The 27,760-nt window shown below is 39.2% G+C and overlaps 1 protein-coding gene across 1 annotated transcript in view; it reads right to left on the bottom strand.

Moving 5' to 3' along the window:
- The window catches only part of QRFPR (pyroglutamylated RFamide peptide receptor), a 54,092-nt gene extending 26,872 nt beyond the window's left edge, over positions 1 to 27,220 (bottom strand). Inside the window, exon 1 of the mRNA XM_017665301.3 lies at positions 26,519 to 27,220. Within this exon, the coding sequence (XP_017520790.3) occupies positions 26,519 to 26,858 (340 nt within the window). The 5' untranslated portion in view covers positions 26,859 to 27,220. The remainder of the gene's footprint in view (positions 1 to 26,518) is intronic.
- Positions 27,221 to 27,760: the final 540 nt, after the last annotated feature.

The following is a 27,760-nucleotide window of genomic DNA, read 5'->3' as shown; positions in this document are numbered from 1 at the left end:
GGGTATAGAGGGCAAGTACCTCAACATAATAAAGGCCATATATGATAAACCCACAGCCAACATCATACTTAACAGCGAGAAGTTGAAAGCTTTTCCTCTGCGATCAGGAACAAAACAGGGATGCCCACTCTCCCCACTGTTATTCAACATAGTACTGGAGGTCCTAGCCACGGCAATCAGACAAAACAAAGAAATACAAGGAATCCAGATTGGTAAAGAAGAAGTTAAACTGTCACTATTTGCAGATGACATGATATTGTACATAAAAAACCCTAAAGATTCCACTCCGAAACTACTAGAGCTAATATCGGAATTCAGCAAAGTTGCAGGATACAAAATTAACACACAGAAGTCTGTGGCTTTCCTATACACTAACAATAAACTAATAGAAAGAGAAATCAGGAAAACAATTCCATTCACGATAGCATCAAAAAGAATAAAATACCTAGGAATAAACCTAACCAAGGAAGTGAAAGACCTATACCCTGAAAAGTATAAGACACTTTTAAGAGAAGTTGAAGAAGACACTAACAAATGGAAACTTATCCCATGCTTCTGGCTAGGAAGAATTAATATCGTCAAAATGGCCGTCCTGCCCAAAGCAATATACAGATTCGATGCAATCCCTATCATTCTTCAATGAACTGGAACAAAGAGTTCAAAAATTCATATGGAAACACCAAAGACCCCGTATAGCTAAAGCAATCCTGAGAAGGAAGAATAAAGTGGGGGAGGGATCTCACTCCCCAACTTCAAGCTCTACTACAAAGCCACAGTAATCAAGACAATTTGGTACTGGCACCAGAACAGAGCCACAGACCAATGGAACAGAATAGAGACTCCAAACATTAACACAAACATATATGGTCAACTAATATTTGATAAAGGGGCCATGGACATACAATGACAAAATGACAGTCTCTTCAACAGATGGTGCTGGCAAAACTGGACAGCTCCATGTAAGAGAATGAAACAGGATCACTGTCTAACCCCATACACAAAAGTAAATTCAAAATGGATCAAAGACTTGAATATAAGTCATGAAACCATAAAACTCTTAGAAAAAAACATAGGCAAAAATCTCTTAGACATAAACATAAGTGACCTCTTCTTGAACATATCTCCCTGGGCAAGGGAAACAAATGCAAAAATGAACAAATGGGACTATATCAAGCTGAAAAGCTTCTGTACAACAAAGGACACCATCAATAGAAAAAAAAGGTATCCTTCAGTATGGGAGAATATATTCGTAAATGACAGATCTGATAGAGGATTGACATCCAAAATATATAAAGAGCAACCACACCTCAACAAACAAAAAGCAAATAATCCAATTAAAAAATGGGCAGAGGAGCTGAATAGATAGTTCTCTAAAGAAGAAATTCAGATGGCCAATAGACACATGAAAAGATGCTCCACATTGCCTGTCATCAGAGAAATGCAAATTAAAACCACAATGAGATATCATCTCACACCAGTAAGGATGGCTACCATCCGAAAGACAAACAACAACAAATGTTGGTGAGAGTGAGGAGAAAGGAAAACCCTCCTACACTGCTGATGGGAATGTAAATTAGTTCAACCATTGTGGAAAGCAGTATGGAGGTTCCTCAAAATGCTCAAAATAGAAATACCATTTGACCCAGGAATTCCACTTCTAGGAATTTACCCCAGGAATGCAGCACTCCAGTTTGAAAAAGACAGATGCACCCCTATGTTTATCGCTGCACTATTTACAATGGCCATGATATGGAAGCAACCTAAATGTCCATCAGTAGATGAATGAATAAAGAAGATGTGGTACATATACACAATGGAATATTACTCAGACATAAGAAAAAAAAACAAATCCTACCATTCGCAACAACATGGATGGAGCTAGAGGGTATTATGCTCAGTGAAATAAGCCAAGCGGAGAAAGACAAGTACCAAATGATTTCACTCATATGTGGAGTATAAGAACAAATGAAAACTGAAGGAACGAAACAGCAGCAGAAGCACAGAACTCAAGAATGGACTAACAGGTACCAAAGGGGAAGGGACTGGGGAGGACGGGTGGGAAGGGAGGGGTAAGGGAGGGAAAAAAAGAAAGGGTGCATTACGATTAGCATGTATAGTGTGGGTGCGGGCACGGGGAGGGCTGTGCAACACAGAGAAGACAAGTAGTGATTTTACAGCATCTTACTATGTTGATGGACAGTGACTGTGAATGGGGAGGTGGGGGGGACTTGGTGAAGGGGGGAGCCTAGTAAACATAATGTTCTTCATGTAATTGTAGATTAATGACAGCAAAATAAAATTAAAAAAAAAAAGAAATACCATTGTGTATGGTGACCTTGTTGAATTCACTTATTCTAGGAGGTTTTTTGTAGATTCTTTGAGATTGTCTATGAAGTAAATTATCTCACCTGCAAATAAAGGTAGTTTTATTCCATCTCTGCCCACCCCCACTTGCCTGTCATCCTACTCCTGAGAGCTACTTACTTCTAATTCTTTCAGGTGCCTTACATGTCCAAACAAATTGCTTTATTATAGCCTTTTCTTGACTTACTGATACGTTCTTCTAGGATTCATGGGCTTTTAGTTCATTTTTTACCACCTTCCTTCCTTCTCTCACAGGTTTTAATTTTCTTATAACACTCTCTTTAATAACTTTAGAAAGATTTTGGGGAGATGTATTTCCTCAATTCTTGCATGTAGTTTCTTCCATCTTTGATCATTAAGTAATAAACTTAGGACCCAGTTCATTGGTCTATCAACTTCCAACAGCTTATCTTCTTCCCCACTTTGCAAGATATTTTACTTCCTCTTTTTCATACCACACCTCCTTAATTCCTTTTCTCCCTTTCTTCAAATGTCTATCAGCTCTATCTTTACATTTACTTTATTAATACTGACAGCTTTTCATTCTGTTTCACAACCATATTAAGTCTTCTGCATGTGGTCTCATTTTAATTATAAAATATTACAGTATTTTCATTATTACAACTATTTAAATATTATAACTACAAAGTTAATATGTATGTTCTAAATATATTTCTCTTTCTCTGATTTTACAGTAATAACACTTGTGAATTTATTTATTGCTCTAAAGTATGCCATATTTAATGTGCTTGATACCTGGACCATGGATTTTTAAAGAGTATTCTTGTTTATTTATTTTTTTCTGAGGTTTTGGATTGCATTTCATTTCTCTAGTTGGAAGAAGAAACATGTACCTTCTCTAACACAGTATAATGGTTTAGAGTATGAACTCTGGAATTAGACTTGCAGGGTGTGGATCCTGGATCCACCACTGTATGACCTAAAGCAAATTAATCTTACTTGACTGTGTTTGGGGTTTTCTTATCTATAAAATCCAATGATGTTAATAATACTTGCCTCATAGGACTCTTGGAGGATTAAATGAAATAATAATATGTTTAGGACAGTGCCTGACACTATATGAAAGTGCATTCATGAGTGTTAGCTACATTTATTATTGTCATCATCATCATCATATTATTATTTACTATGATATCTCAACTTTTCATATAACATATATACTGCTTGGAATAAATTTCAGCATTTGTCCTTTTAAGACTTCCTTAGGGAACACTACTGACTTCCAATTTTGATGTCTGTGCTTTTTAATTTTCTGTGTGTTTTTGAGAGAATACTTTATAGCTGTCATCTTGAAATTCATTTTCAGTGGATTCCTTTTCCACTATTCAATTTCATGGCTTCTTATTTCTCATATTTCACTCTTGCAAGAATTTTTTTAATAATCTCTTCAAAATATATTAAAGCAACCTTTTCAAGTTCTTGCATATCTGAAAATGGCTACAATTTGAATTTATATTCAATATCATCTTCTTTTGAAATGTTGAAGACCTTGCTTTATTGACTTTTAGCATCCATTTTTGGTACTAACATGTCTATATTGTCAGTCTGATTTTTGCTCCTTTACAAGTATTCTGGTTTACTATTTGGAATCTATTATTAATCTCTTTGTAATTGGTATTCTGAAATATCATGGGAATATATTGAAACATTTTTTTACTCTTTCCCTTTGACCCTTATATATATACCTTTTGAATTTAGAGACTTCTAACTTCTTAATCTCTGTGCTTTGTGAATTTTTTGTGAACTCCTATTAATCAGGTGTTAGAATTTCTGGATTGATCCTCCTGTGTTTTTATCTTTTGTTCATATATATGTTTTTGTTTTACCCATTCTGTGTTTTTTAGCTCCACATTATATTTACTTGTCTTTGTCTTCCAGGTCTTATAATTTCTATGTAAATGCAACAATCATATTTCCACTTCTAAGAGCTTTTCTTATTCTCAAAATGTTTCTTTTCAGAAAAGCTTACCCTTGATTGAGGTCAGTATCTTCTTAAATCTAAATATTTCCCACTTATCATCAGTTCAGCATTTATGAGACATTCAGTGTGAAAATGTGCACTGGCAGCCTGTTTCCCATCATTTAAAATGCCAAATTAAACTCCCGACAGATTTCCTTAAGTGTAACTATAACAGTAAAACCATCATTTACTGTGTAAAATGTTTAAAATATTGCTTCTGATTGCAAACAATTTACTGGTTATCAAATGATTTGTATGCATGCTACTGTGTATGCAGTATTTTCATGGTGCATCATGAATTTTTTTTCCAACAAGGCAAAACAATTAGAACACAGAAATTAATAAATATGTTAGAAAAATGCAGGTAAATTTTGCAACAAAAACAGGCAATTACCTGGGATGACCTGTTACTCATGAAAAAAATAAGACTGGAAACCTGAAGAAAGTTGAAAGATGGGGAAGGTTATAGTGTAATTATCACTGGTTATGGAAAATGGTATCATGGGTAAATTGGATTCCAAGGGATAATTTCAAGCAAACTATGAAACTAAGCAATTGGCAGATTGCTTATCACTTTTGTGCTGGGGTAGAGCCTCCTGAAGAGATCTTTAGGGGAGGTTGTTGACACTTAGGATAAAAACTTCAGAATGAAGTTTTAGCTAGATGGTGTTTACATAAGAAAAATTTATTCTTCCAACTAACTAAAACATTTTAAACAAAATGATATGGAGGAAAATTCGTGAGCTGTATTCCAAATACAGTTGGTAGAACATAAAAATCACAGACAGATGTTTTGAAAAGACTGGTATTGAGAAGAGGTCAATTACTTGCATGATCCTCTAAGAAATACCAGGTGATAATATCTCTACCAAGTACAAGAATATAATTATCTGTATATTCCACAAATTATTTTCAGCAAGCAAGTCTAGTGGTTTAACTGAATGTGTTTCAGGTTGTGTGATTAATTTTTTCAGACTGATATTCTGAACAAGTTCAGTACTTGTTATTTTCTCAGCATAACATTTAAAGAATTCATCTTTTTGTTTCACTCACTGCTATTGTTTTAGTGTTAAGTCACTTAAAATATGTAGTTGTACATATACACACATATACATGCATATTTTTCAAGATAGAAAAATAGAACATAACATATTTAACTGTAGTTAATAATATTTAGTCATTTAGACAAATGCTACATGGAGTTCCATTTATGCTGTTCCTAGGACCTGCCAGTGTTGTGGGACAGTATAATTTGTCCTTAATGTGTTACCCACTGGGATAAAATAGTAGTTGTCTAATCCTCACTATAGCCATAATGTAAGGGGGATCCTCCTGCCTCTGTCCCACCATGTTCCTCCTGGTCTTTTAAGCTGTTCAGATTGTGTCACAGGTGGGAAGGGAAGGAGCCAGCCCTTCTCTACATGGGGAGGGGGTGATCTGCTATTCCAGCCCAGCCAAGAGTGCAGGCAAGAATTCATTTTTTTCATTGATCTCTTCTCAATACCAGTCTTGGTGAGAATAACATTTGCCATGAATGGTTTAATTGCAAAGAATGTGTAAAATGATATAATACTTCTCTCAGTGTCTGCAACATTCGGTCCACACATCCCTTTGTGGACAAGATGCATGCTTTTCAGAACATCCCTCTGATCTTTATGTTCTACCAACTGTATTTGGGATATAGCTTGAGAATTTTCCTCTATATCACTTTCTTTAAAATTTTTTAGTTAGTTGGAAGCATAAATTTCTCTTATGTAAACACCATCTAAAAAATTGTGTTCGAATGACACATTTATTGTAGAAGTTTGAGACTCAAAAACCATAAGGAATCTCCCTGGGAAAATATCAATTGAGGAGAAATTCTTCAGGACATGTCTGTAAATATGAAAACACCACTTAAATTTTTTTTTCTAAATTCATCTATAAATAATCCATTTCTTCCAGTTTCATTTACCTGTTTGTCTTGTTCTCTCTCATTCTGCAAACTTACTTCAACTGTCTGATGATCCTTGTCTTTGCATATTTAGGAATAGGGTAACATGAAAGACAACTGGCTTCTCTGTGTACATGGGCTGGAGCTATGCCTTGAGAAGCTGATTTAGGATGAACAGGTCTGTACTAGGGGGATGACAAACTGCAATACATTGAGGTTTTTCCTGGTGGAGCCAAAGCTCACACTAATTTGGTAGATCTCCTCACAGTGCTTCTTTCAGTTATTTTCTAAGAACCTCCTGAGCTTGTATTTGTGCCAGAAAATAAGTTCACCAGAGTTAAAATTATGTCTCTTCTGGTATTTAGCTTCTAATTTTCATTATTCTAATAGCTACAAATACTATTTTAGGAAAGTAATTTGAGGGTTTTTTTTTTACTCTCCACTAATGGCATTAATTAAACATTTAAATAATAGAATAAAATAAGTCCAGGTTAAACATCTGAGTAATAAAGCAGAAAGTAGAAGTAATGTGGTTTCATTATGTTAAAAATGTTAAAATAACTCACTGTCAAGTGATAAAGGAGATTTTAGGAAATTTTGGGGCGAGTTTGTTTTGTTTTTTAATATATAAGGAAAGAAATGAAAAAGGTCAGGGTAAGCATTAGAAAAAAATTCTTTAGTGTGAAGGTTATCAGGCAACAAAATGTATTATGAAGTCCTTCTCCAGAAATTCTTAATAATTTAGCAACATTCATGTAATTTATGTACCCAATTGCTCACCAACATACAAAGACCTCAAATTAGTACGAACTAATGTCAAAAATAGAAGAATGGCTACATAAGTTATGATATGTCAATTATAATGTAAATGATTAAATCATGAAATCATTTTCCAATGGACATTTTAAAATGAAATAGAAAACTAACTGAAATCAAGTGGTAAACAAATGACACATACATGTGCACATATGTACACACACATACACACCCAAAAGCTAGAATGTTCCTATTTTGCTAAAAATATACATAGGAAGAAACTGAAATGTAATATCTAAAATTATCGTAATTATCTGGGGATGTTGGAATAAATGAGCTTCATTTTCTTTGTATGTGTCTGTTCTATATATTAACTAGGTTGTTTCGGACTGCAAAGAAAATTCAAGTCAACTGGCTGAAATAAGGGAAATGTGTTCTTTCACACAGAAGGGATTCCAGAGGTGGAGCAATAACAATGTGGCAAATCCCACAGCTGACAGATTGGGCCCAGATTGGGCTTTCCTCTGGGTTCCTTTGTCCTCCTCAGGATGGCTGATTTTTTTTGTTCTTAGGATTGTCCCTTTATACATATAAGATGACTACAGTATGTCCAAACATTGCATTCAAACAAAGCAGAGAACAGTGAAGGAAAGGAAAGTATATCCTTTTTGCAAGTGCTTTATAAAAATGAGGAAAACCTCAGGCCCTATAGCCAAAATGGGCTGCATGCCCAATGTAAACTCATTATTGGCAAGGAGAATTTTACTGAAAAATTGGTCTAAATTAATCAAATCCATCTCCTGGAGCAGAGAAGGGGTCCCAACCTTCCCGAAGAACATGCTCACCCAATACCTGAACATGTCAGGTTTCAGTTAGCAAGGAATAGCATCAAACAAAACCTAGATAAATGGAGTTATCCTATGTGCACAGGGTGATCGTGTTAGTGTCCTATTCCTGCTGTAACAAATTATCACAGTCTTAGTGTTTAAATGAACACCAATTTTTCTTACAATTCTGGACATAAGATATTTAAAGAGGATCCTCAGGACTGCACTCCTGAATGCTCTAGAAGAGAATGTTTCCTTGTATTTTCCAGTTTCTAGAGACCACTTGCATTCCTTGGCTCACGGCCCTGCCACTCTGACACAGGTGTCACATCTCCTTCTCTGCCTTAGACATTCCTGACTCCCTTTTAAGAGTACCCTTATGATTACTTGGGCCCAGCCAGATAATCCAGGATAATCTCCCCATCACCAGGCCCTGTTACCATGTAAGATCCCTTTTGCCATATAAGGTTATATAGTCATAGATTGTGGGAAGTAGGATGTGGATGTCTTTGAGGGACCATTATTCTGTTTTGCGTCTCAAAATTAACATGACTAATATTGGCCAGTGACTTCACATTGCAAAGATGTCAATTATCTCTGAAACAAGATATCAAAATTCCAAGGGTTTTTTTTAGGAGGTTGACATTTTTAAATGTATATGGAAGAATAAGTTATACATAGTTTAATCAGCTCTAAAAAAGAAGGCCAAAAGAGTGGGTGATCTACCCTGTGCAATAAGTAGATGGGCTAAAAGCCTTTGAAATAAACATTTTGCACTAGAATGGGCATGGACAACTAGATAATGTTTCAAGATAGAAATTTAAGAAGATGGGAAATGGATTTATAGTTAAATTGGCACTACAAATCAATGGAGAAATTATGAGCTGTTTATAGATGATATAAAGAAGACCAGGTCTCTACATAGAGAAAAATAAACCAGGATGCCTCTCTTACATTATATACAAATGTGGACTATAAATAAATAAATTATCTGCTAAAAGTAAAAGTATTAGGTAAACATACCAATATGAATAGATGTTGAAAACACCACTCAGCAAAGTAAAAACGCATGCCTGTACAACATAAATAATAAGGATACAAACAAATTTAAGGATAGTGAACAAACACATTAGGTAGTTACCAACAGGGGGAGATGCATGAAGGCAGAAAAAGAAGGTCTAAAGAAAAGAAAACAAGCAATAAAACAAGAGAAGGTCATTGCCCAGAATGATATTAACTCAAAGCAATGAACTTGAGATCCAAAACAGAGGGTATGAAAGCTAGAATGAGAGAGAAATTTGGGGCTGAGCAGGAGAGAGACAAAAAGAAGTAAATAAATATTTTTTGCAGGAGAGATAAGGTGAAATGTAAATTTTTTCAAGAGAAACCTTTTCAAGCCATAACCAAGACATCAGATGAGTCCTATCGGAAGATGGAAATAGTCGCCATCAGTTAAATTTTCAGCAGATACTTCTAAGTAGGTGTTCAGATTATCTTCCCAACAACAGGGAAATGTGTGCACTAGGAATTCCAAGATGTAGTCCCAGTCTATTTTTTTCAAATCTTGTATTGGGGTAACATTAATCTAAATGTAGTGGAGCTCCTATGTAGCAATTTAGTAATCTCTGAATTTAACAAAGTTCAAAAGTAGAAATACATTATTCAGAAAGAATGTGTGATACATTTGTTTTTTCAGTAAACAGCTTTGATTTTACAGCAGTAATAAAAACAGTCAGAGAACTAGGAGGCCCTAGGCAAAAATCATATGTAAAACAGCCATCCCTCCACTCAGCCATGGCTTATTTTTTGGTGTAAGAGCTAATCTACACAATTAGCTTTTGTCTCAATCTCATCCACACCACACATTCCAGGATGGACAGAAACTTCCTATTTTATTAGCAACTAATCAAAGGTGAATCAGTTTTTCAAGAAGTGTTTCTTACAAATTTCATCACCAGGTTAGTAAGCCATTTCTGAGAGTTGGTGGAAACCAAGTATTGCCACTAGGTAGCCGTGGACCATGATCCCAGCACAGAAGAGTTCTGATGGTGTGATTTCCTTCCAGCCAACTGTGCTTGCTCTAACTCAGCTCCCTTCACGGTAGTAGTTTTGACCATGACCACAATAAGAAATACCTTTACATTACATATACACACACAGGTATGTAAAAGCATTTTTTACTGTGTGTGTATACACAAAACCAAAAGTTTACTATGTAAATGCTCTTTGATATTCCTTATTCTAATATACTTCAGGGTTTTTTAATTGCTAATTCTGACTCACCAAATGACTTCACAACTAACCAATATGTTATTGCAACTTCTGGTTTGAAATTCACTGCCTTAGAGGAGTGATGCCTCTGCTCTAAATGAAGTTCAAACTCCTTACCATGACACTAGAAGGCTCTTCATGATGTGTCTTCCTTTTCTCTCCAGCTTCATCTCTCCCTACCTCCCCTTTGGAAACTAAACTCCAGGTATACAGAACTACTTCTGTTTTCCAGGAAACCTGCTGTGTCTCTTCTCAAGACCTTTCACAATTTACACTGTGTACTGCTCACATTTATATGCCGAATTCAATGCAGTGGCTAGCACATACTAGGCCTAGGCCTTCAATAGGTATTAGTTGGATGAGTAAATGAATGAATAAATGAACAAATGAAAAATTTCTATAAGAATCTATTCAAAGAATATACTTTAACAACATCCCATTGATTTCACTTTCAAAATTCAGACATAGGCTACAGAAAGGAGAAAAAGCACTCAATAGCCCAGAGGTTTACTAAGGAAAAGTGCAATTTCCAAAAATCAGAGTAAACCATCTCATAAAAGCTTATTTATTGAAAACATTTCCACCCATTTAATTTGGATCCGTTGCATTTTGGTCCTCAACAAATCAAGCAGACAAGTAAAGCTGAGTGTGTATTAAATTCTGCACCCTTCCTTGGTATAATGATGACTTGGGAAAATAAGCTCTAAAGGTGTAAGGCCTGGTTGCTGTAGTAACTGCCTCTATATTATAACAGCCAATCAAAGAGAGATTTAGCCAGTCTATTTGTTAATGAAAAGTGCTCAGTGGTGGCCTGTTATCACTGGTCAGATTCTATGCCCTGTTCTTCAGAAGCAAAAGTGGAACACAACAATGGTGGATTATAGACCACTGCATTTCAAACTTCCTTTTGCAGAAGGAACACATAGGGAATTCTGTTAAAATGCAGATTCTGATTCAGTAGGTCTAGGATGGGCCTGAGACTCTACATTCCCAACAAGGTTCCATGTGATGTTAATGTTGTTGGTCCCTGCACCTGATTCTAAGTAGCACGAAAAGTGCACAATATATTGAAGACTTCCTGTTTTACTCCTATGGAACACTATTTCCTGACTCAAATATTTTTCTTACCAAGGTAACCAGGCCACAAGTGGGACCCATGAATGCTTGGGCTAATGATATGTTGTGTTGGAGGAAAAGCTATTTTAGCAAAGGACCAGCCTCTTATTCCCTCAGTCTCTTTCCCCCACACTGAGCAACTTTTCCTTTTCAAATTAAAAGGAACAAGTATTATTTGTTCCAAAATCAGATATCTTCTAGTTACTAATGAAGCAGCCAATTTTTACTTACCTTTTCATTGGAAACTTAAAAAAATAATTTCAATTGTCTGCAATTCTCTATATTGCCACTACTTAGAATGGAAATATGCTGAAAGATATAAAAAAGCCATTCAGAACCCAAGAAGCTCAGTGTACAGTTTTGGCTTATATGCCTTCCACTTGATAATATTTCTGCTAGAGATTTCCTTAAGGTTTTTAATGGAAGATAATCAAATCCCGCTCTCATACAGTCAGATTTTCTGACAATAGAAAAATGTGGGTGTTTTTTCCCGTTCTCTCCCTTACAAAGTTTTTTTTCTACATATGCTTCTCCAGGAGGAAAAAGGGGCACATGGATAGAATTGTTTTAGCCACAGAGAAAGTCTTTCTTTGCCATGTTTACTACAGGAAAGACTATTTAAAATGAAGTCTGCCAAGAATAAAAAGCAAATCCAGTTTAGATAACTAAGCAAGGTTCATAATCATCTGATATAAAATTTTCATCATTGTTATTGAAATAACTTTGCAAATATATCACAGAGGACTATTCTTCCAAAACTCATGAATTTCATAGGTAAATTTAAAAGAAACAAATTAGCCCATAAACATCTCTGGAGTCTATGCAAGCCTAGTGCATTCTACACCTCCAGGGATTTCCTAAAAAAGGAGCCAAAGCTACATCCTACTTCACATGCCAACCCTGCCAGGCTGCGGCACTGCCCTTCCCCTCCAACTCTGTGGAAGGAGAGGCCTGTGTGGGTCACATGATTCCACCCCTTGCCCCTAGTCCTTGGCTGACCTGACCATACTGGACCCAAAGTCTAAGTCAACTGGAGTCCTTCTCTTTGGGGTTAGACCCAGGCAACAGAACAAATGTACAGCACAAGACGAAACCAAAGAAGGTAAAGAAAAGTCACAAGCAAGAGTGGGGGTCATAGGGGTTATGAGAAAGCAGAAAACCTAAAGACAAGCAAATGTAACAGGGATAAAATTTAAAATTTATGGATGTATGAGTTTTCCTAGCTTCTTTCCTCCACCCTTCACTCCTTAACTAAGATAATTGCCGGATATTTCCTCATTTCATTGATCAGATTGTATGGAAAAGGAGACAGTGGATATCAGGATGGGATATTTGAAGGAATAAGATAGAGATTTTTAAAAAGACAGAGGGAGAAGAAAGGAGAGAGGGAAGGGGAATAGAAATAGAATGGTGAAGAGGAAAAAAGAGAACAGGCTGGTAAGGGTGGAGGAAAGGAACTAGACAGCAGTAATGTCCACAAGGTACCTGGAGCCTATGTTCATAATCAAGGGAGGACCCATGGGTGGGATGAGAGCTTGGCACAAGGAGGTGAGGGACTTCGAGGTCCAGCATCACAAGAGGGAGGCAAGAGTTGGTGGGAGGGGGTTGTATTAACATTGGTGTGGCAACATTGTGTCTCAGGTCTGGGGAGTCCTGAACTTCACATGAGCCTTGCAGGGTGAGGGAAGTTCTGTGGAACACTATTAAATGAACTAGAAAAAAACCTGAATAGAATGGAAGAAAGGGTTTTAAGAAATATTATTTTCAGTAATGAATTGATATCTTTTAAGATTCCTTTGAGACATTATAAATAAAGATTAAAATTATTTTGCATTAGTGTTGATAGCTCAACTAATTCTTTAAATTTGGCAGTGTACCTAGCCTGGGCCACTTGGAGCATTAGGATTAATCCAGGCTTCTAAGAGAAAAGCAGAAGGCAGAAGATATGAGAAGGTAAAAAGACTAAGTACACCAAAGGGATTAAGCATTATGGTAGCAAAAACAATTAGACTTAATAATTTGGTCTTTGTCCACTCCTGGAGTGGAACAAGGTCACAGTCATGGCCGAGCCCTGGAGATGCCTGAACTCTTCAGGCTGAGCTCCACACAGCTGCTTATCTGGGTTGCACTTCAGTTTCTGTGAGATCTACCTGTTACCACCCTTAAATTTAAAAGAGGCTGTGGGGAAGCTGGGGTTCCTATGGCCAGGATCCTCACTGAACTTAAACCACCTGATGATGTAACTAGCCTGTTGCTAGACTACTGCTTCCACACCTTTAGGCAATAAGCTATTATTGTGCTATATAGAGAGCCCAGCCCAGTGATCTGGGTGGAGGCAGATTCGCTAATGCTTGACCTCCCACTGGGAGAACAAGCCTGGTAATATACCCTTTCACCCCAAAGAACATTTTGCTGTCAATTTCTTTGGTCACATTGAATCCATAGCGAACTTGCCCGGGGCTGAAACCCATTGGCAAGACAGAGGCCCCTCTCTCCTTTAGTGCTACGAAACAGTCTTGCTCTAACTCCAATTATCTGAGGTAAATTGAATCTTTGTTCCTTGTACCAAAAAAGCAAAAATACAAATAGACACAGAAAATAAATACAATGTCATTCTGCCTTTCACAAAAATAAATACAACTGATTCCTGAAAAGTCTCAAGTATTAGTACAATAGTGAAATGATATCCATTAATTCACTGAAAGTATTTATTGACAACTCCCTATGGTCATTCTAGTGGAGGAGACCAAAAATATACAAATAGACTGTGTCCTGTGTCTTCAAAGTCATAAAATTCAGATGTGTTATTTCCTCAACACTGCAAATCCAATTTGAATAATATACTAGCTGAATTAACCAGCTGTTTTATTAGAATATTAGAAACAGAGTGTGAAGATCTAAATTTTATATAGAAGGACTCTATAATATAGAATTCTAACAGGATCTACATCTTGCCTGGAGTGATGTTTTATTTCATTAAATCTCCTTTTCATTTGTTTTAAGTGTTAGACTATGGCTTAATTTCCAAGGCTCTAAAAAAGTAAAACTCTTCTTTAAAAATACACTACCACAGGTTCTTCCTCAAACTCCCGTAAGGAAATCACTGTTGAATTAGGTTCATATTCCTAGTTAGATTAGATTTTATCCAATAAAATTCCTTCTCACTAAAATAAATCCTTTATTGTTTGTGGACATCACAATAAAGGAAAAATTTTAAAAAGCCAAGCATGTTGTTTCATCTGTAGGATAGCTTGACAGTTACATCTTCATATATAGTCAATATGGACTTCCACAAGTATGTGTGTATTGGGAGTCCAAGTGTTCTTAGACCACTCGGTAGAGCTAGTTAGAGTCAACTTGCAAAAGTCCACTCTCATGAGTCTTTCTGAGGAAAAAGACCATGGCAAGTTTTTCATTTCAGAAATTTGTCCTTCAGGTCCCAAACTGTATCTGAGGATTAGGAGCAAACGTGTAGGCAGCACTGTGCACAAACAGGGCAGAAACAGGTGATGAAGCATAATGCACTGCAGAAAGAGAAGCGTGCCTGTTTGCCAATGGGTTTCAGTGCCAGGCAAGTTTGCTATGGATTCAATGTGACCAAAGAAATTGACACAACGGTCTTGGGGTGAAAGGGTTACACCCAACTTTATTTCCAGGTGGCAGGTCAGTCACTAAAATCCCGTTCACTCAGAGCGAGTCTGTATGCACCAAGCCTCTGCCTCTAGGCCCCTCTGTCTGCACAGCCATCCTCTGGGCCCCTCTGTCTGCACAGATGTCCCAAACAGCCGTCCTCTGGGCCTCTCTGCACAGTTGTCCCACACAGCTGTCCTCTGGGCCTCTGTCCTTGGCGCTGCCACCACTCCACCTCTGCTCTGCTCTCCTGCAGCCTTGTAGCCCTGCCACCGTGTTGTGCCCAGAGCACTGGGCGGAGCTCTTTATATAGTCAATAGCCACGTATTGCCCACAGGTGTGCAGTGAGCTAGTCAACGAGGGCCGGGTAAGAATCCTGGCCACAGGAACTCTCATTTTACTCACAGTGCCCCATTCCAATATAGCCACTGGGGTTAAACCCCAACATGGAAGCAGAGTTCTTGGGCTCAAAATCCTGGCACCACCATTTCCTATCTACATGCACTTAGGCAATTTAGTTAATATGATAGATTGTTGGAGGGAAAAAAGGCTCAAATTTCTCCGTAACTGTCTGCAAGCCCCATCTCCTCATTTTCCAATGTGACCACCACTTCTCTGATCAGGTGGAGGAACCTATTTTCCCACTCCTTGAATCTAGGCATGTGATGTGACTTGCTTTATCACAGAAGTGGGGTTTGTGCAACTTCCAGTCCTGAAACAGAATTTGAAGCCTCTGCTTTCACTCTCCTGGAATGTGGTTCCTCCAAATAACCAATTCTGGGGGCTCCTGCCAAAGAAGGAAACCACATGGGACAGAGATAGCCTGTCCCTGCTGAGGTCAACAATAAGCTTCTATGAGGCCAGCAGATGAGTGTAGGCTCATGAGTGATCTCAGCTGAAACCAGCAAAAGAACTGCCCAGCTGACCCAAGTCACAATTACTCAATTACTGGCCGGCTGAATCATGAGCAAATACAAGGGTTTGTTTAATCCACTGCATTTGGAGTAGTTTGCTATGCAGCATAAATAACTAGTACATGAACACCAGGTCTTTGTGCCTCCATTTTCTCCTGTGTAAAATGGGGATAGTAATATACATGTTACATAGTGAGCTCTATATTATGAGTTTGATGTTCTTATCAGTATTAGTATTCTGTCTTGCCAATGGTTTCAGCCCCAGGCAAGTTCACTATGGATTCAGTATGACCAAAGAAATGAAAGTAGAACATTCTTGGGGTGAAAGGGTTATACCCAACTTTATTTCCACAGCGGCAGATCAATCACTAAAATCCCATCCACTCAGAGCGAGTCTGCATGCAGCAAGCCAGTCTCTGCCTCTGGGCCTCTCTGCCAGCACAGCTGTCCTCTGGGCCTCTGTCCTCGGCACTGCCACCACTCTAGCCTCTGCTCTCTGCTCCTGCAGCCTTGCAGCCATGCCACCATGTTGCCCAGAGCACTGGGCAGAGCTCTTTATATAGAGTCAATAGCAAAGTATTACCCACACACGTGTAGTGAGCTAGCCAAACAAGACCAGGTGAGAATCCTGGCCACATGAACTCTCATTTTATCCACATACTCCCACTTCTTTATGGTGAAGAGCAAGGCTCTAGCTCCCAGAATTGCCCAGATCTCAGTAAATCTGTACTAGCAACATGAGAGTCAAAGGAACTGATGTCATTGTTTCACAATGGCCATGACTCTGGTGGCCAAATTAAGTTGCCCTGAGCTAGACAGCATGAGTTGCACAGCAAGAATGCCCACAGGATAACTGGGGTATATGTTCCTAATTGAGGGAGGCTCCACTGGGGAGTCTGGCAAAAGCTGTTAAAGGACCTAGAGAGCAGGCATTACAAGACAGTGGCACGAGTCAGTGTGATGACTTTGTATTAATACTTGTGTGGCAACATCGTGCCTACAGTCTAGAGTGTCCTGGGAAGATATATGAGCCTTAAAAGGAATTACACAATCTGTATCACCCCAACAAATTCTTTACCACTTAATTCTCCACTAGGCATGTACTAAGGCTTTTGAGGTAACTGGAAACAAGAACTCTTTTCTTTTTTTCTGAGTACAAATGATTAGTTTGAGCATAGAAGTAAATACTTTCAAAGCAATTGTTCAAGATTTTATTAACAAAATCAGCTATAAATGGGCAGAATTACTTATAGTTGTTTTGAATAAATATATGTTATATGTATTTGAGAATTTTAGTACTGCAACTCCAGTTTTTAACTCTATCACCATCATTGACTATAAATCTATTGGACACACAAATGCAGCTAACATTTTAGTAAAAGCTTTGCAGCGGTGCACAACAATCAGCTTCCTTTCCTTGGGTACCCACTAAGTGCCAGGTCCTTTACACTGGGGTCATTCATTTTCCCAGTATCCCAGTAAAGTGGGGACACATTTCCCCAAGCTTACAGATGAGGAAACTACAATGAAGAGAAATTAAATAATTGTCCCAATGTCAAATATTGTGTGTGTCAACCTAGAACATTGCAGATATTAAATACATCTCAATTTCACAGGGAAAAGTTCTTCAAAATAATGTTGATATTTTTTCACATACACATTGAAAGGGACTTTCAAGTTTTATAGGTAAAAGGATTTTATAGGTGGACATATATGTAAATACCATACACTTAATACTGAAATCCAATGGGAAAGCATAATAAATGGATATGCATGAATATTTTTGTAGAAACACAGCATGATGTAAACCTGTCATTTTGTTGTGGTTTCTGCTGCTTCATAGACCACACCGGGGCAGCACCATCCATCATTTTGTAACTTCTCTGCTTGGTTTCCTAATAGAGGCAGATGTAATGCAAGAATATGTAACTAAGAACCTAGTTAATACAGTAATTCATAAATGGTGGAACAGGATTAGAACTCAAGATTATTGACTCTAAAGTACATGTATATTTTCACTGCACCAAACTGTCTATTTCTTCTAGTTCTCCCAGGCTTTGAAAAAACATTATCTTTTAAGAATTCCATTAGTCCATAATAATATGCAATCTTTCTGGTACTATAGGTGATGTATTTCTCAGAACCCCAGCCAAGGGAAGAACAAATTTAGTTTTGCAGAGATAACAATAAACACCTGCTTGAATTCTTCATAATTAACCATTGGAAGTCTTTAGTTTTAAGAAAGGAAAGCAAACAAGAAGTTCAGCTTCTGCTGAATTCTTTTTTAGAGATACAGACTGAGAAGGAACTGCTAAGATGAGCTCCCAGACTCCATTCACTGACCTTCCAATAACCCCTTAGCAGAGGGAGAATGCATTTCTCTAGCACTAGGGGAAAGCAGCAGCATGGAGGCTGGTCCAACAACAAGTGCGTAAACATGGCGGGAGCAGCAGAACAAGATGCCAAGATCCGTCTAATACCAGGAGAGGTAAGTAGGAGAGACTATTCAAAACTCTGGTTCAGCTTGATCCTGAAAAACCTATTCTAGGGCTTAAGCCCTGTGGGAGGACATCACAGAAATCAAAGACAAAGAACATGTGTTCAAGGAACTTACAGTCCCCGTAAGTTGAACTCAGTCCAGTAGACACATGTGAGCAACTTGATTATGCATGTGCATCTGCCTTGCATGTCCTCCTTCATGGGAACATCCTGCCAAGCACCAAGCACTCCCAAGCAGCAATGTGGTGGCTAACGAGTACCCAGGTGTTTCTACTAGATTTAGTCAATAGGACCCAAGGAAGTTTATTACTTACACAGGCAGGAAGTCAAAATTAACATGGTGTCGGCTCCCTGTGTCCCTAGCCCCACAGAAAGATTCCAAACCTGAAGCAAGAGCATGGGCAGTGGGTCTCTCTGCTGAGGAGGAACTCCTCTCAAACTATAGCCAAGCAATCTGACAGATGAACACAAAAGCCCACAGTTGGACCTTAAGTGCAAGTATGGTGGGAAGTCCTGTGCTCAAGTGAAACCAAATTTGGGAGTTGGATGACAAACAGTGCGTCTCACATGAGACTGGGAAGGAAATTGTCTCTCGGTGGCTACTCACCAAGCTTTTGCTGAACTGGGAAGGAAATTGTCTCTCGGTGGCTACTCACCAAGCTTTTGCTGAACTGCTACTGGAGGTATTTCCAGGCATTCTACCACAACCCAGTTCAGACAGTGTTAAGCCTTGCCTACGTGACTTATGTGGAGATGAGTAAGGTTGCCAGGATGCCATGGTGGAACTATCTCCCTGCATTTCCCCAGAGTGCTTCATTCAGTCCAAGTCAACTCAGGTGGGGTGAACCCAGCCCTCCCTACTTCCACATGACTAAGTCCTGAACAAAGGATTTTATAGATTGAGCCACAGTGATTGGTTCTATGGGTAAGAGAATGATGCCAAGCTAACGATAATTTTCCAAAATTTTCTGCAGCTAACAGGAAGGATCCTCTCTTATCTTCTGATATACGGAGTTTCATTTTTTTCCAATTTTTTTTTACTGTGGTAAAATATATATAGCATAAAATTTGCAATTTTGACCTTTTTAAATATATAATTCAGTGGCATTGAATTACATCCACAATGTTGTGCAACCAGCCCCACTGCTTCCAAAATGTTTGCATAACTGCAAACAGAAATTGTATCCGTTAAGTAATTACTCCTCATTCCCCTGTCCCTTCAGCCCCTGATAAAGTCTAACCTACTTTCTGTCTCTATGAATTTGCCCATTCTAGATAGCTCAAATTATATAAAATTTGTCTTTTTGCATCTGATTTATTTCATTTACCAGAATTTCATTCCTTTTTATGGCTGAGTAATATTCTATTGTGCATATATACACATTTTGTTTCTCCATTCATCTGTAGATACACACTTAATTTGAAACAGGGAGTTTTAAAGAAAATGTGAGCTTATAGCTCTGGGAACCATTATAAAAGCAAATGAAGCTGGGTACAAAGAGGGAGAATGGCAAAGCCCTGGAGTCATTTTTGGAAGACATAGACCCAGCTGAGTGTGAAGCTCAACCTAACCCTCAGCTCTACAGTTCCATGAAGCAGAATATTCTCCTCTTTTCTTAAGTAAGTTTAAGTTGTGTTTCTCTATTTGTAAACAATAATCCTAATAAACCAACAACTGGTCAAAGAACATACTGAGCTACATTTTAGAAAAGAAAATTTAAAAGGGTATTCTTTTTAAGCCTTCTAAGCTCACAATAAAAAATTTTCAAACTTCCTCATTGTTAAATACTGTCATGTCCTTATTTTAACTGTAAAATGTAATTGTTCTAAGTAAAGAGAACCTTTCATATAAATTCTGCTGCTGTTAAATAAATCTACACTCCCATCTCCCAAGAAAATTAAGTGATTTTCTTGACCCATGACATCTTTTCTTTTTGAAGTATGTACATAATTGATTCTAAGGAAGATCACCCAGAGGCCAGCATCCATGGCACAATTTTTTACTTTATTTCCAAACTACTACTGCTGTTGGGCCTTCCTTTCATTTCTTTTATTTTACATCCTTCTCTTCTTTAATGAGACTATTCTTTGTCAATAGCTTTCATCATTCCTATTAAAAGATTTCTTAAAATTCCATAATACTGTTGACTTTACATCAGTTTCACCATATTAAAGCTTATCCCAGGAACTCTGAAGTGTGTGAAATGCTATAGCAAAGGGAAAATTGTAGTACATATAAGTGATGTTTTTCTAACGACTTACCAAATAATAAAATAGACTTGGAGAAGTTCCAGTGTAATCCCTCTGCTCTGAACTGGTCCAAAGAATTAAGATCTTTTCACTAAATAACAGTTCAACAACCTCCTTTACTAACTCATTTCACAACTTATCAGCCCAAAATCTCCAAAAACACACCTAAATTTTTCATGCTGTGCATGGTGAATGTTCTTTCTTTTCCTCCCTCCCAGTCCTTGCTTCCAGTAAAAGCCTTTTGTTTTTCATGTGAAATCTTATGCAAAACCCAATCTACTAAAGAGAGAAGGGAGATGCTCTGATGAAGTCTGGGAGCCTGCTGACTGTCACCCACTTATACTAGCCCCTGGCACTCTAGGAAAAATGGACCGAAAACCTTGTAAAGGGATGTACTAAGTTAGAATTCGAGTTCTGTTCTCCAGAACGAAGAGAATGACTCTTCTGGTCTTTCTCTGTATATCTTATGACACAACAAAGAAGTCATCATCTCTGACTTCTTTCCAAATCCTTCTTGGGAGACTCCTCAAAGGTTAAGGGCATTAGTAACAATGTAATAAGGGGCACACAATAGAAGAATTGCCTCAGAGTTCCATGTTAGACTCCATTTTATGCAAACTGCTTTTGCATTTTCCAAGTATTCTAACTCCAATTGCTATTTTTAAAAAATATAATGCATATCTAACTTGTGGTGCTACATAAGCAGGCACTGTTCTATTTAAGCATTTTACACCCATTATTTCTTCTAACCTTCCTAATGGCCTAAGTCTTGGTGCTGTCAGAATTCACACTCCATCAGTGGTTCTCAATTTTAGCTGACAATTATTATGTTTTCTATTGGGGAACTTACAAAAGTTAGATACCTGGATACCATACTCAGACCAATTAAATCAGAACCACTAGAGGGTAGGGACAGGCATCATTTTTGTAAAAACTCCCTGGCTGATTCCATGTGTTGCCAAGACTAAAAATCAATGCTCTTAGAGTAATTTTCAGATCAGCTGCTGAGAAAATTAATGTTTACCTTTCTTCACCCAACCGAGTAGTCTTTGCATGCAGTGACTGAGTATAGGTGAATGTGCACATTTCCCAGTGTGCTGCCATCACTCAGTGTGTTTTTGGAGCCCCTTTTTAGGAATTGTTTTTAGTCACTTTGCCAGTCACCATTAGAAGATTCTTTTCACTGCCCACAACAGCAAAAGCCACACAACTCTGAGGGTCCCTGGGGAGACCATCCTTTTGCCTAGCTGTTAATGCATCCCCAGCAAAACTGAAGTGGCCACAGAGCCTGTAGCCTCCCAGCAAGGCCATCACTCCAGCCCTCCCTCAGGCACTCCTCATCTCACTTTATTAATGCTGAGTGAGAGCCATAAAGGAGGCTAGAATTAAAACTGATTTTCCTTCTCCTTCTGGCAGGTCTTCAGAATTAATCATCCCCAAGCCTGCAGTTTACAATTACCTCAGTCACCATGACTCCCTTGCCCCTGGACCCAATCCAGACTCTGAACACCCCATAATCTGATACAACACCCCACCCCAACACTTCCACTGTGCTTTCTCTACTGTGCACTCTGGAACCCTGAGAGCAACAGAAACCCCTGCATTCTCCAACTTTTCTTTGAATGTTGCCCTCACCCTTCTTGTTCTAACTAAAGCCTGGTTATTCCACAAGGACACAGCTCTCTCAACAACTTTGGTACCCATTGTGCACTGCACATCCCCACGGAAATGCTGAAGACAAGAATGACTCATAGTACTATTAATAATAGTTCAGACCCTGAAAGAGGGACAAGCTAGGATGAGAGATTGTTGGATGCTGATAAGATGCCGATGTGTAACACCTGGCCTTCAGATCAGATGAGAGACTATGGCTTAAGATAATGATTAGATACTGGTTTCAGAATCAACAGCAAAGAAAGGAGAGTCCTGACTGTTCCATCAGAAATGAATGATGAAAGAAAAGAGTTTGTATACTAAGCTTCAGTGGACACACTCAAAAAATAAGAGGAAATGTGAGAACCATCCAAAGGGAGAACTTTAAGAAAGAAGGAAAGAAGTTTATGGAAACCTGGAGAAGAGAACAAAAAGTTCTGGGGCATTGTTCAGAAACAAAACCTACTGTGCTGAATTGAGCCGGAATATACAAAACATACTCAGCCAGTGAATCTGGAGGAACACTGAGATATTTTGAAGAAAGAAGTGAAAGGAGAAGGAAGAAAGGGACAAAATGAGGAGAAGCAAGATGAAGATTAGGAGGGGTAGATTCCATGGGTCCAAGAGTGCAATGAACAAGTTTATTACTGATATAAGACCAAAAAGATCAAAGAGTAGAACAAAGACAGAACTTCCAAGACCTGACTCCTAATTGTTATGGCAACACAACTCCATCCTCACATTAGTGGTAAAAATCATAAGCAGATGCTCCGTGTTCTTCTTGGAGGAAGAGAATCTCCACTCCAGCTAGCTCCATGTCGGAAGACGTTCTAGGGAGTAATGTGAGAGTGAGTCCATTGGCAGATCAAAGACAGTTGATGCTGGGATGGCATGAAAGGCATGCAGAGGATGGAGCACCAGATTGTCTCTATGCTGGCCAGCACTTGGATGCCAGGGACCAGTTGTGTCTCCTGACTTGAGAATAATTCAGGTACATAAACTAAATGTTATGGATACATTTGGTCTCATCTGTCATTTATGGTGTCATCACTGTACAAAAGGAAACTCAGTGTCCTTCCTCAGTGGTATACTGGAAAGCAACTGAGTGGGTGTATGTTTTAAGGCCTAATTTGTAGTTGCAGATTATCACCGTGTAAATACTCCCACCACGACAGATTTCAAGCCAACAACCTGATGTTCCTGAATAAGGAACTGGGTAGAGATGTGTACAACGGACCCTGTTAGTCAGTATAAGCTGGCTCCAGAGGCAGAGGTGACTAGTCTGGATGGCTGCTGGCACAGATCATTGAAAAACTCCCCTCAGGAGATTCTCTGTGCAGCCAGGTCTGAAAACCTTTACTTAAAGTGGTGCTTCTCAGACCTTCATGTGCGTATCAGTCACCTGAGGATCTTGTCAAATTGTAGGCTCGGACCCAGTAGGTGCTTTGGTGCCTAGCAAGGGAGATGAGTGAACTAAAAGAAGAAGAAAAAAAAACAGTCATTGCCAGAAACGTTTGAGAGAAAGGCTTTGTAGAGAAGTTACAAACTGGAAGTTCATGAATTATTTTTCGCCAAACCCAAAGAGGTTTTTGTTCACTCAATTGCATTTAACTTTCTAAATTTGATTTAAATGCCAATATAATAAAAATCTGTATTCCCAGCTTCTCTGAAAATAAAATAATAACAAAGCAATAACTACAGCAGCAAAAAAAGATGCAACAGCACCGGGCACACCCCTGCCTGCGGCGATCTTCCCGTTCAAGGAGGCACAGTCTTCCTTCTGCCACTGTTGCCTCCTAGTGTTTGTTTCCTACTTGACCGGTTAAAGAATTTGAGTATTCATATTTTAGGTTTTATAAAAATTTTAATATACTTTTCCTCCCCAGTTGCATTAATTTACCTTTCTATCTCATTTCCTACCATTCCCCACATACAAACTATAATCTTCAAATGCCTTACAGTGTAGTGTTCTTGGAATTACCTTTTTTCTCTCCTCCAGACTTTGGGTTGACCCCTAGAACATACTCCATCTTTCTTTCTCTGCTGAAAACAGTCTAACTTATTTTTCAAGTTCCAGCTCAAACATTCCACCCTGTTGAAGCCTTCCTGACTCTTTCATGCTCCCGTAGCAAAGGAGACACTCTTCTATCAAATTCTATTTGTGCACGTTTTGGGGTATTTCTGTTCTCTGAGGTCCACAAAAGCATGGATGAGCTTTATTCATCTCGTATTACCAATGGCTTTACCATGATTGGCATCCTCAATAGCTTCAAGAAATAATAAATTGTGACTTAATTTTCTACTCTTAGATTACATGCCTTTGAACTCTTTTGTTAATTTGTCAAGGGAATTTTGCAATTATCATCCTATCCTATTAAGGACAAGTTAATTTGCTTTGCATCTCCACTACCTCTGCAAGCTCTTTCCTTACCCCTGAACTTCCATTTTGGTGTTGCTTACTTGATTTATAAGTATATTTATTCTATAAAGCTGGTCCCAGACAAACATATGCCACCTCCAATGAAACACTTCCTAACAGAATTAATACCCTACATGGAATGATCAATTTTTTTCAAAGCACTTTTACTAATACACTTGATTCTTAAACGAACCCTGTAAAATACTTCAGCAATGTATTACCCTTTTTCAGCATTTAGAAACTGAAATGAAATGTCCTCCATGAACTGGAAGTAAGGAAAACAGTTTGATAAAAACCTTTGCAGTGTCCACCTAAGTCCTCAGGAGGGATGGTGAATGTTCAGGCTTCCCCACACATCCTTCTGCAATACAGCAAGAGGCTAACAGCTGCCTTATTCCACTTCCAGCCTTCTAGAATTCCTAATATTTATTGAAAAACTGAGAACCAGACAGGCTGGATTAACATGTGTTAGAGCCAAAATAGTAACCCAGGTCTTTTGATTCCCAGTATACAATCCCACTTGCTTAGCTATTTATGTTCATCTTTAGGAATGGAGCTACAATCATGCAGCAATACAAATAGGCTTCATAAGTCTGTCTTCACAAGAATTTGGGTATGAAAACTCCTGTGCCTTTTTCTCCAAAAATAAGTTATATATGATAATCAAAAGTCTTCCCATTAATTTTATGGAGCTAGTTGCACTGGGCAACTTTAAAATACCCAAGTGCAATGGTGTCCTTAGAGCACATACAAAAGTCTATCATCTATATAAATCAACTCATAACTTTCTGTATTATGTGTCACTTTCAGGCTAATTCCACGTACTCTAAAGTGTAACGCATTTTTGGAAATATTTGCTCTACAGATGAGACGGCAATCAAAGATTTTAGCATCGTTGATCCACTAACAATAAACCCAGTGCAAATTAGAGGGGGAAAAAAGCAATGCCAGTGAAATAAATTGAAGATCTCAAGTTGGTAATAGTGGCATGAAAGAAACACCCTCCATGAAATTAAAAGGAATTAGCAAAGGGGTGGAAATGACAGGGTTGACAGCATAATGACCCATTTCTCTCACATTCTTTATATAATTCCAACCACTTTCTAAGAATTTTGATGTGATCACAAAAATACAGCCTCCCATGACAATGGGGATACAGCCAGTGCTTCCTCCCCGACCGTACACCATAAGCACTGGTGAGAATACAGCTCACCGCCACTGTTCCCAACTCAGTGACTCTGAATGGCTTCTCTGCCATTTCCACTCCCCTTTAGGAAGGAGGAGAAATTAAATCTCTTCTCCTTTATGAATGAGTTATGTTTTCTGTGTTCCTTTACTCTGCTGTAAATCTGTTAATCCAGTTTTTAAAAGGAAGGACTCGTCTAAGGTTTTTTTTCCCTGCAAATGTATTTATTATATTTCTTTTTAAAAAGTTTTAAGTCCACATATATTGCTTGGAGAACAAATACCTGTCTGGAAGCCACTCAGGCAACTGGGGAGGGAGCATGGAGGTTGAGGGATTGAAGTGATCTGGGGGTTGTTATTTCAAATACTTTATCGTACTTTTATTTTTTAAAAATAGGAAGAATCCTGGTAATTAAGGAAAAGGGAGCCGAAATAACTGGAGACGCGTGGACTCCTAACCTTACTGCCTTTCCTAAGCGTTTCCCTAAACTCCATCTCTAAACTACAAGAACAGACGCTGGATGGAATCAAAAGTGGCAAAAAAACTTATCTCCAAATGGGGGCAAGTGAGGAAGTTCTAAGAAAGGGCACTGGATTCATTCGGTAGAGAGCACCAGGTGAGGAAGTAGGAAGAGAGGGTGTGAATGTGGGGGGGCTGAGGCGGGGAGGAGGGTCCCCCGGAACCTGGGGATTAAGGGAGAAAAAGCGGCTCGGACTCACCCCCCAGCCAGGTGTCAGAGATGTTCTGGAGTATAGTGACCGGGATACAGAAGAAGGCGATGAGCAGGTCGCTGAGTGCCAAGGAGCAGATGAAGATGTTGGTGACGGTGCGCATGGCCTTGCTGCGGGTCACTACGTAGACCACCAGCGCGTTGCCAAAGAGAGCCAGGGCGAAGATGAGCACGCCGGTGAGCACGAAGGCCAGTTTGGCTCGCCCGGGTAGCTCGGGGGTGTAGACGAGCGGCCGCAGCCGGTAGAGCGCGATGAACTGCTCCCGCGTCAGGTTGTGGTCCCGCAGAAGCCGGGAGAACTGCTCCCGGGAGATGTTGAGAGACTGCATGCCGCGCGCCCCCCGAGCCCCCGGCGCCGGACAGCTTCTGCCCGCACTCGCGCGCGCGAGGGCTCCCGGCTGCGCTCAGGGAGCTGAGGAATGAGGAGAGCGGCGCAGATCAAACCCGCAATCAAAAGGCGGGAAACCCAAGCATGCGAGACCGCCCCAATGACCAAAAAATGTTCGCGGTTCAAAGAAAGTTCTTCCCTGCTCCTCCCTAAGGCGAGGGCTTTAGGCGGCCGTCGGGGACGCCCGGGCGCCGCGCGAGGGTCCGGCGCCTCTGGCTCTGCAGCCTCCCGCGGCGCACGGAAAACAAGGGCGGGGGCTGCAAGTCGGCCGTGCGGACGCCGCCTCCCGCCCGCAGCGCGCGGGAAACACCTCCCTGGCTGCCCACTCCCTGCCGCCTTTCTCTTGCCCCAGGTCTTGCTTATGTGTAAATTTGAATGTTGGGCTTTTCCACAGGGTCATAGCTACCCAAGGAAAAATAGGATTTACTTTCATTGTTTCTATATTTTCAAAAATAATTATAGCACACAGAAAATTGTATCTTTCACCTAGTTTCTCCCATTATGTCTTACTTAATCATGGTACAATACAAAATCAGGAATCTGACTAGGTGCAAAGTGTGTGTATGTCTGTGCCATTTTATCCCCAGTGTAGATTCCTGTAACCACCACCCAAATCATGGTGGAGAGCTATTCCATCACTACAAAGATGTCCCTCCTGCTACTCCTCTGGAGTCATTTCCAGCCTTTCCTTAACCATTTCTAAGCCCCGGCAATCAGTGATCTGTTCTCCATCTCTCTGCTTTTGACAAAAGGTATATATATAAATGGAATCAGGCAGTAGAAAACCTTTCCATATTGATTTTTTCCCCACTCAGCATAATGCCATTCAGATATATCCAATCT

This window comes from Manis javanica, chromosome 5 (genome assembly GCF_040802235.1).
Source record: "Manis javanica isolate MJ-LG chromosome 5, MJ_LKY, whole genome shotgun sequence".
NCBI lineage: Eukaryota > Metazoa > Chordata > Mammalia > Pholidota > Manidae > Manis > Manis javanica.
The sequence above is the reverse complement of the archived record's forward strand: the minus strand, read 5'-3'. Positions and strand labels throughout refer to the sequence as shown.